General features: G+C 43.9%; 1 protein-coding gene across 1 annotated transcript; it reads left to right on the top strand.

The window, feature by feature from the left end:
• Nucleotides 1-467: 467 nt before the first annotated feature.
• drd5a (dopamine receptor D5a) lies at nucleotides 468-4,186 on the top strand. Its single transcript, XM_061875591.1, has one exon. It carries the CDS (start codon nucleotides 855-857, stop codon nucleotides 2,184-2,186), a length of 1,332 nt encoding a protein of 443 aa, XP_061731575.1. The 5' UTR covers nucleotides 468-854; the 3' UTR covers nucleotides 2,187-4,186.
• The last annotated feature ends 6,276 nt before the right edge of the window (nucleotides 4,187-10,462 follow it).

The following is a 10,462-nucleotide window of genomic DNA, read 5'->3' as shown; positions in this document are numbered from 1 at the left end:
CTTTGAAGCTTCTGCATGATCTTGAAGATGTTTGATTGAAGTTCCATCTTTTCAGAATAAAATATTTCTCTCCTGCCAATGTCTTCATTCAGGATGTCTTAACAAGTCCAATCATCATTCCAGTAGTTTGGAGTATTTTTTCCCCTCCAAGAAACTCTTTTTATCTTATATTTTATCAGCTCTTTTGTGCAAACTTGCAGTCAGCTTTTCTTCCCCCGCAGTGACTGAAGAACAGGCGGGTTTCATTCTTTAACAACAAGGTTCAGAAACAGAGTATCACATATAGCACTTTTGACGTGTGCGCGTGCGCGTGCGCGTGGCATTTCGAGGCTTTAGCCCAGGGAATTTGGCATTGTTGTGACGTCACGCAGCCCGCGCTAAAAATAGCCGTGGCGTGACGCAGAGTCCCACGTGACTCACCTGCGCCACTTTGCCAACAAGTTGTTTGGCCGCCGTGAAGAGTCGCGGTCACGGACGTGGACGCGGTCACGAACGCGGACGACCCGGAGCGCGCGCCGTGACGCGTCCAGCACCACGGACAGCTCCCTGCGTCACAAAATGGACACGCGCGCTTCTCTGACACCTTTTTCTTTTTCAAGCATTTCTGCGCTTTTTGCCGCATTGGCGAGCTCGCATCCCGGACGAGCCGCGGGACGTCCGCACCTCCCTCTTGTCACGCAGTGCGTAACGCGGCGGAGGAGGCGTGAACGCACCTGGCAGTCGGGCGCGCGGGTGGTCGTCACAAGACCACGCGCGGGCCGCGACATGAGCGCGCCGCTCGGCGATGCGCACGGTTTTCGCTCACTTTCCCCGGGAGCGATGCGGTGAACCCGCGGCGGGCGGCGCGCGCGCGCATGGAGACCCCGGCCAAGTATCTGTCTTCCGCGCAGGGGGCGAGCGACTCCGCGCCGGTGTGGAACGGCACCGGCTCGGCGGCGACGGACGACAAGGGGCGTGACGCGGCGCGGCGCACCGTGACGGGATGCCTCCTCTTGCTGCTCATCCTGTGGACGCTGCTGGGCAACATCCTGGTGTGCTGCGCCGTGCTGCGCACACGCCACCTGCGCGCCAAAGTCACCAACATCTTCATCGTGTCGCTGGCGCTGTCCGACCTCCTGGTGGCCGTGCTGGTCATGCCGTGGAAGGCCGTGGCGGAAGTGGCGGGCTACTGGCCCTTCGGCAGCTTCTGCAGCGTGTGGGTGGCGTTCGACATCATGTGTTCCACGGCCTCCATCCTCAACCTGTGCGTCATCAGCGTGGACCGCTACTGGGCCATCTCCAGCCCCTTCCGCTACGAGCGCAAGATGACCCAGAGAGCGGCCTTCGTCATGATCGGCGTGACCTGGACTTTGTCCCTGCTCATCTCCTTCATCCCCGTGCAGCTGGACTGGCACCGAGCGGCGGCGCCCGGGACGCGCCACCCCTCCTCCGGGAACTGCGACTCCAGCCTGAGCCGCGAGTACGCCATCTCCTCGTCCTTGGTCAGCTTCTACATCCCCGTGGCCATCATGATCGTCACCTACACGCGCATCTACCGCATCGCGCAAATCCAGATCCGCAGGATCGCGTCGCTGGAGAGAGCGGCGGAGCACGCGCAGAGTTGCAGGACCGAGCGCGTGGCGTGCCGGCACCACGATGCTCTGAAGACCTCCATCCGGCGGGAGACCAAAGTCTTCAAGACCCTCTCCGTCATCGTGGGCGTGTTCGTGTGCTGCTGGCTGCCCTTCTTCGTGCTCAACTGCATGGTGCCCTTCTGTGAGCGCCCGCACGCCGGCCTGCCCTGCGTCAGCCAGACCACCTTCGACGTCTTCGTGTGGTTCGGCTGGACCAACTCCTCGCTCAACCCCGTCATCTACGCCTTCAACGCCGACTTCCGCAAGGCCTTCGCCGGCCTGCTGGGCTGCCGCCACTTCTGCTCCGCCACGCCGGTGGAAACGCTCAACATCAGCAACGAGCTGGTGTCCTACAACCAGGACACCGTCTTCCACAAGGACGTGGCCCGCGCCTACGGCAACATCATCCCCAACGTGGTGGAGTGTCTGGACCGCCAGGAGACCTTCGACCGGATCTCGCGCTTCTCCGCCGCCGACGACCGCGCCAGCGACTCCGTGTGCGACCCCGAGGACTGCCGGGCCGTCGTCAGCCTGGACCGCATGTCGCCCTTTACGCCCAACGGATTACACTGACTCCAGCTACCCAGCTGCGTTTCTCGCGGGGGACCCGTTAAAGTGACGGACAGGAAGTGAAGCCCGGTCTTGTGGGCCTGGAAACCTTAGAAAAAGGCTTTGATATGGAAATCTTGAGTCCTAACAAAAACAAAATGAAACGGGGGAAATGTTGAGTCCTAACAAAAACAAAATGAAACGTGGGAAATGTTGAGTCCTAACAAAAACAAAATGAAACGTGGGAAATCTTGAGTCCTAACAAAAACAAAATGAACGGGGGAAATGTTGAGTACTAACAAAAACAAAATGAAACGTGGGAAATGTTGAGTACTAACAAAAACAAAATGAAACTTGGGAAATGTTGAGTCCTAACAAAAACAAAATGAAAGGGGCCACTTTGGTACATTTTCTATAGTAAAGATGCTAAAGCTAGGTCAACATATGCTAAGCTATTCGAAGAAAAGATCCGCGTCTTAGCTTTTCTGTTCAAGGTGACAAATCAATGAGCTAAATTTGTTGAACATCACAACATGCTGAGGGAAAATAAATAATAAGATGTTGGCCAAAAATGGCCCCCCAGCTGCAGTTTGGAAACACTTGAAATAGGCGGAAGAAAACAGTTGTGTTATGTAGCAATAATTCTGAACTTCAGCTGATAAGAAACTTTTCATTCCTAAAAATAAGTGTTGTCAAATGGTTGAATTGTTAAAAGAGAGTAAACATGAGGGTTCATCATCACTAATCACAGGAAATGACTTTTGTGTGCAATTTAAACTTTAAAAAAGACCCCAATATTTTGACACAAACATCCATCCATCCATTATTTACTGCTTATTTCCTTTGGGGTCACGGGGGGCGCTGGCGCCTATCTCAGCTATAATCAGGCGGAAGGCAGCGTACACCCTGGACAAGTCGCCCTCATCACAGGTGTCTAAAGTCCAGTCACGTGAAATAACATCTACGCTCCAAATAAATCTCAAAGATGAATGCAAACATTTGTGGCTACTTTTGACAGCCCAACTCATCAAATATTTCATGATTTAATCCTTGCTTCTTCAACTTGACCTCACAAAACCCTCTGCTCACCAAGTACCAGCATAATGACCAACATTACAATACACTAGCATAGTAGGCCCAAGTATTTATCAAAAAAAAGTTGGATTTTCTATTTAACAAGCATATTTCGTATGTAAGATTACGCACAGTTTGAAGAGTAACACTGTGTTTAAATATAAGAAAATAGAACAATGTCATTTAAAGGCCTACTGCGACCCCAAAAAGGGAATAAGCGGTAGAAAATGGATGGATGGATAGTTTATTAGTTGGTATTGTTTATTATTACTATATATATTGACTATATAATAAATCATTGAACTTTACCGCCCCCTGGTGTCTGAGGTGTCATCTCCCTCTGTTAAACCAAATAGGAATTGTTATTTGTGTTCATCTTGCCAGAGGTGGGTAGAGTAGCCAGAAATTGTACTCAAGTAAGAGTACTGTTACTTTAGAGATGTATTACTCAAGTAAAGGTAAGGAGTAGTCACCCAAATATTTACTTGAGTCAAAGTAAAAAGTATGTTGTGAAAAAACTACACAAGTACTGAGTAACTGATGAGTAAGCTGTTCCTTTAATGATGACATCAACAAATAATGCACAAAAACATAAAAATAGCAATGAGCAAATTCATAGTCAGGAATATCCCTGAAGCAACTAAAACAATAATATATATGAAATTATAATACATTACAATAAAAAAATTAAGGTAAATTGAGACACAACAACTAAACAGCACCATAGGCTCAGTGGGCATTGATTGATTGATTGATTCATTGATTGATTGATTGATTGATTGATTGATTGATTGATTGATTGCAACTTGTATTAGTAGATTGCACAGTACAGTACATATTCCATACAATTGACCACTAAATGGTAACACCCCAATAAGTTTTTCAACGTTAATCAATTACTTAATAAATGACCAAGTCGATATGATCTACCTCATATATATATATATATAATATACATATATATATATATATATCCATCCATCCATTTTAAGCGGTAGAAAATGGATGGATGGATGGATATATATATATATATATATATATATATATATGTATATATATATGACATGTCAACAAAAACGACAAAATAAATAAATATCAATTATATATGTATATATATATGTATATATATATATATATATATATATATATATATATACATATATATATACATATATATATATATGTATATAAAATAAATAAATATCAATTATATATGTATATATATATATGTATATATATATATATACATATATATATATACATATATATATATATACATATATAATTGATATTTATTCATTTTGTCGTTTTTGTTGACATGTTAAAGGTGTTTTAATAAATATACATGCATGTTTAACATATAGATTCCTATCTTACATGAAGACAAGAATATAAGTTGGTGTATTACCTGATTCTGATGACTTGCATTGATTGGAATCAGACAGTATAGTGCTGATAATGTCAACGTTTTCGAATGGAGGAGAAAAAAAGTTCCTCCTTCCTGTCTAATACCACATGAAAGTCGTTGGTTTTTGGCATCTTATTTGTCCAGCTTCCATACACTTTTTTATACACTTTACAAGAAATACATTGGCGGCAAACTCCGTAGCTTGCTAGCTTGTTTGCGCTGGCTTTCGGAGACTCTTATTTTGTTAGCGCAGGCGCAATGGAGCGGCGCTTTTATTGTGAAGACAGGAACTGTGCAATTAGTCTTCAGGCTTTTGACGGGAAGTACAGTTGAAATAAAAAGTGTCTTTTTTCCTTTACACTTTTGATTGATTGATTGATTGATTCTTTTATTAGTAGATTGCACAGTACAGTACATATTCCGTACAATTGACCACTAAATGCTAACACTCGAATACGTTTTTCAACTTGTTTAAGTCGGGTTCTACGTGTGACGGTCATGTGACCGCCTGGTTCTGTTTGATTGGTCCAACGTCCTTAGTGACTGCATTTGATTGGTGAAACGGAGTCAAACGTCCCCAGTGACTGCATTTGATTGGTGAAACGGAGTCAAACGTCCCCAGTGACTGCATTTGATTGGTGAAACGGAGTCAAACGTCACCAGTGACTGCATTTGATTGGTGAAACGGAGTCAAACGTCACCAGTGACTGCATTTGATTGGTGAAACGGAGTCAAACGTCACCAGTGACTGCATTTGATTGGTGAAACGGAGTCAAATGTCACCAGTGACTGCATTTGATTGGTGAAACGCAGGCATGCGTGGATCCTACTTTGAAGGTCTGTCTGACAAACCAAAACAAACATTAACAGATCGATAAAAATCAGTAACAAGTAGCGAGCTGAATGTAGATAAATGGAGCAGAGTAAAAGTAGCGTTTCTTCTCTATAAATATACTCAAGTAAAAGTAAAAGTATGTTGCATGTTGTATGGGGCGGCATAGCTCGGTAGGTAGAGTGGCCGTGCCGGCAACTAGAGGGTTGCAGGTTCGATTCCCGCTTGTGCCATCCTAGTTACTGCCGTTGTGTCCTTGGGCAAGACACTTGACCCACCTGCTCCCAGTGCCACCCACACTGGTTTAAATGTAACTTAGATATTGGGTTTCACTATGTAAAGCGCTTTGAGTCACTTGAGAAAAGCGCTATATAAATAAAATTCACTTCACTTCACTTCATAAAAACTACTCTTTGAAGTACAATTCATCCAGAAAGTTACTCAAGTAGATGTAAGGGAGTAAATGTAGCGCGTTACTAGCCACCTCTGCTCATGACTGAGGTGTTCACCTACAAAATGAGCAAAACATAATCCAATGCTGATGTTAGAATGCTAACAGTTGTGCCGCAAGCCGCTAAACAATTTTTGTGACACTTTGGACACCCTCGTTTTAATATCATAAACTGTACCACTGCATTTTCACCGTAAAATGTTGGCGACCGAGCTGCAAGTAGCTTGCATGAAAATCTGCCGTCCTGTTTTTTTTTCCCGCAGTGCATTAGTATAAATCGGAAAAGAGTCCCACTTTTATTTTGGACCGCAAAATTCTGGCGACTCAGCTGCTACTTTTTAATGGTAAAATGGATTCTTCCTTGTTTTTTGCAGTGCATCACTGTAAATGTAAAAATAGCAGCTCTAATCATCATCATCATCATTATTGAATATTTTTTTGCGTACTATGGTATATTATTTATTTATTATTATTATTTATGTATTCACTCTTCTGTTACAGAGAACAAGGACATGGGATCAAATTGCTCTGGTATGAAAAGGGCTAGCATTAAACAAGCTCAGCATCTTCCTACTCCTTTTCGGACGTGCTGTAATGAAATAAGATTGTATCGTATGCACGTTCCAAATAAACTGAAACTGAAACTGAACTGAACTGAAGTGATGTATGTTGGCCAAACGTTAAGTATTGCTTCCTGTTGACTAAATAATTAGCTTCCTGTCCAGTAGAAGACCAACCCTTTGATGCTGTGGTAGCTTCATTAAGATATTCTTCTTAGTTGTGTCAAAGGTGTTGTTTATTGGGTTGCAAAGGTTTGAAAAGTTTGCGGAACATTTCTGGAAACTTTCCGAAAATTTACCCTGGGAACTTAACCTCGGGAAGTTTGGAAATGTTGGCCGTTTTTTGATGATTCAAAGTTGGAAACCGTCCATCTTATTGTGTAGAATAAGATGGTCAGCTTGTAAAAGACTAATGCCACACACACACACACACACACACACACACACACACACACACACACACACACACACACACACACACACACACACACACACACACACAGATGTAAATAGTCAGCTAAACGATTAAGAGTTTCCTTTAAAGATATGTTACTGATGGACACATGACTAGAAATAGGCTGGATGAATACATGAAGCTACATTCAACAGAATGGCTAGCAGGACAGAAGGCAGAAGAAAGTACAACTTTTCATTTATTATTTGCTACTTCAACTTTACACATCACAAAAAAGGTCAAATCGGATCGCTAATATTGTTAGCATAAATGAATGGGATTTAACATAGAGAAATTTAGCATCATGGCTAACGTCGAAATATTTTGGGTTCATTATGAGACTGTGGTGGTACATAAAGCTAGCTAGCTGGAGATATTGGCCCCCAAATCCTTACGGGAAAAGCTAGCTAGCTTGAGTGGAAGTCTGCTGGAGTATTCAACTAGCAATCACACTTCCATACATCAAATATATTTACCTGTGGGAATTATCTGCACCTGTGAAGCACTGCTCATTTACTGCCTTAGTGCCATCCAGGACATTCATGGTGAAATGTTAGCTCCACTTCATACTGTTTGTCCGCCAGCATTTCACTTTTATACACTATTTCACTTTTATACAGTATTTCACTTTTATACAGTGTTTCACTTTTATACAGTATTTCACTTTTATACAGTGTTTCACTTTTATACAGTGTTTCACTTTCATACAGTATTTCACTTTTATACAGTGTTTCACTTTTATACAGTATTTCACTTTTATACAGTATTTCACTTTTATACAGTGTTTCACTTTTATACAGTGTTTCACTTTCATACAGTATTTCACTTTTATAGTGTTTCACTTTTATACAGTGTTTCACTTTTATACAGTGTTTCACTTTTATACAGTGTTTCACTTTCATACAGTATTTCACTTTTATACAGTGTTTCACTTTTATACAGTATTTCACTTTTATACAGTATTTCACTTTTATACAGTGTTTCACTTTTATACAGTGTTTCACTTTTATACAGTATTTCACTTTTATAGTGTTTCACTTTTATACAGTGTTTCACTTTTATACAGTGTTTCACTTTTATACAGTGCACAATAACCCCTCACTTCTTCATCTGCTGGCTAGTCCGAGTACATGTGCTCTCCCATGTAATAAACATGGCAGTGTGTGATGGGGGGGGGGGGTGGGGGGGGGGGGGGGTGCGTGCGTGTGTGTGTGTGTGTGTGTGTGTGTGTGTGTGTGTGTTATGTGTATGTGTATGTGTGTGTGTGTGTGTGTGTGTGTGTGTGTGTGTGTGTGTGTGTGTGTGTGTGTGTGTGTGTGTGAGAGACCCAGCGTGCCTTCACAAGCACCTGAAGCAGCTCTTCATTGAATGAGCGAGGATGTCTTGTCATCAAGCTGGGCAGCTGAAGGTCAGCTGAGATTGCAGAGGAGTGAGAAGAAGCTGAAGCTGAAGGTCAGCTGAGATTGCAGAGGAGTGAGAAGAAGCTGAAGCTGAAGGTCAGCTGAGATTGCAGAAGAGTGAGAAGAAGCTGAAGCTGAAGGTCAGCTGAGATTGCAGAAGAGTAAGAAGAAGCTGAAGCTGAAGGTCAGCTGAGATTGCAGAAGAGTAAGAAGAAGCTGAAGCTGAAGGTCAGCTGAGATTGCAGAAGAGTAAGAAGAAGCTGAAGCTGAAGGTCAGCTGAGATTGCAGAAGAGTAAGAAGAAGCTGAAGCTGAAGGTCAGCTGAGATTGCAGAAGAGTAAGAAGAAGCTGAAGCTGAAGGTCAGCTGAGATTGCAGAAGAGTAAGAAGAAGCTGAAGCTGAAGGTCAGCTGAGATTGCAGAAGAGTGAGAAGAAGTTGAAGCTGAAGGTCAGCTGAGATTGCAGAAGAGTAAGAATAAGCTGAAGCTGAAGGTCAGCTGAGATTGCAGAAGAGTGAGAAGAAGTTGAAGCTGAAGGTCAGCTGAGATTGCAGAAGAGTGAGAAGAAGCTGAAGCTGAAGGTCAGCTGAGATTGCAGAAGAGTGAGAAGAAGCTGAAGCTGAAGGTCAGCTGAGATTGCAGAAGAGTGAGAAGAAGCTGAAGCTGAAGGTCAGCTGAGATTGCAGAAGAGTGAGAAGAAGCTGAAGCTGAAGGTCAGCTGAGATTGCAGAAGAGTGAGAAGAAGTTGAAGCTGAAGGTCAGCTGAGATTGCAGAAGAGTGAGAAGAAGCTGAAGCTGAAGGTCAGCTGAGATTGCAGAAGAGTGAGAAGAAGCTGAAGCTGAAGGTCAGCTGAGATTGCAGAAGAGTGAGAAGAAGCTGAAGCTGAAGGTCAGCTGAGATTGCAGAAGAGTGAGAAGAAGCTGAAGCTGAAGGTCAGCTGAGATTGCAGAAGAGTGAGAAGAAGCCAGCGGAACATTCCTCACACATCTCACAGCAGCTGTGGTGTTCAACATCACTTGCACTAACTGCAACAAGTAAGTCTCAGCTTTTTGGAGAAAACAATAAATAATGATGTCAAACTGGAAATGACATATTTGGAAAAAGAGCCACAGAGAAGTATTTGTTCTATAAATGTAACTACAATGTATTTGTTCTATAAATGTAACTACAATGTATTTGTTCTATAAATGTAACTACAATGTATTTGTTCTATAAATGTAACTACAATGTATTTGTTCTATAAATGTAACTACAATGTGTTTGCATCTTGCTGATGTTTGTCACAAATACATTTAACATATTTTAGGATTACCACCCTGACAGGCACCAACTACCCTGCGGTCACAGCTCCTATCAGCCGCCTCGACAATAGAGGTGTGGAACATGGTCCACTCTAGAGGTGCGGAACATGGTCCACTCTAGAGGTGTGGAACATGGTCCACTCTAGAGGTGCGGAACATGGTCCACTCTAGAGGTGTGGAACATGGTCCACTCTAGAGGTGCGGAACATGGTCCACTCTAGAGGTGTGGAACATGGTCCACTCTAGAGGTGCGGAACATGGTCCACTCTAGAGGTGTGGAACATGGTCCACTCTAGAGGTGTGGAACATGGTCCACTCTAGAGGTGCGGAACATGGTCCACTCTAGAGGTGCGGAACATGGTCCACTCTAGAGGTGTGGAACATGGTCCACTCTAGAGGTGTGGAACATGGTCCACTCTAGAGGTGTGGAACATGGTCCACTCTAGAGGTGCGGAACATGGTCCACTCTAGAGGTGTGGAACATGGTCCACTCTAGAGGTGTGGAACATGGTCCACTCTAGAGGTGTGGAACATGGTCCACTCTAGAGGTGTGGAACATGGTCCACTCTAGAGGTGTGGAACATGGTCCACTCTAGAGGTGTGGAACATGGTCCACTCTAGAGGTGTGGAACATGGTCCACTCTAGAGGTGTGGAACATGGTCCACTCTAGAGGTGCGGAACATGGTCCACTCTAGAGGTGCGGAACATGGTCCACTCTAGAGGTGCGGAACATGGTCCACTCTAGAGGTGCGGAACATGGTCCACTCTAGAGGTGCGGAACATGGTCCACTCTAGAGGTGTGGAACATGGTCCACTCTA

Source organism: Nerophis ophidion, linkage group LG16, assembly GCF_033978795.1.
Source record: "Nerophis ophidion isolate RoL-2023_Sa linkage group LG16, RoL_Noph_v1.0, whole genome shotgun sequence".
Classification (NCBI taxonomy): domain Eukaryota; kingdom Metazoa; phylum Chordata; class Actinopteri; order Syngnathiformes; family Syngnathidae; genus Nerophis; species Nerophis ophidion.
This window is presented reverse-complemented; position numbering and strand designations above follow the sequence as displayed.

What these genes read in the sequence shown, in the direction of transcription:
- drd5a (XM_061875591.1), top strand. Translation starts at nt 855, where the DNA reads ATGGAGACCCCGGCCAAGTATCTGTCTTCCGCGCAGGGGGCGAGCGAC.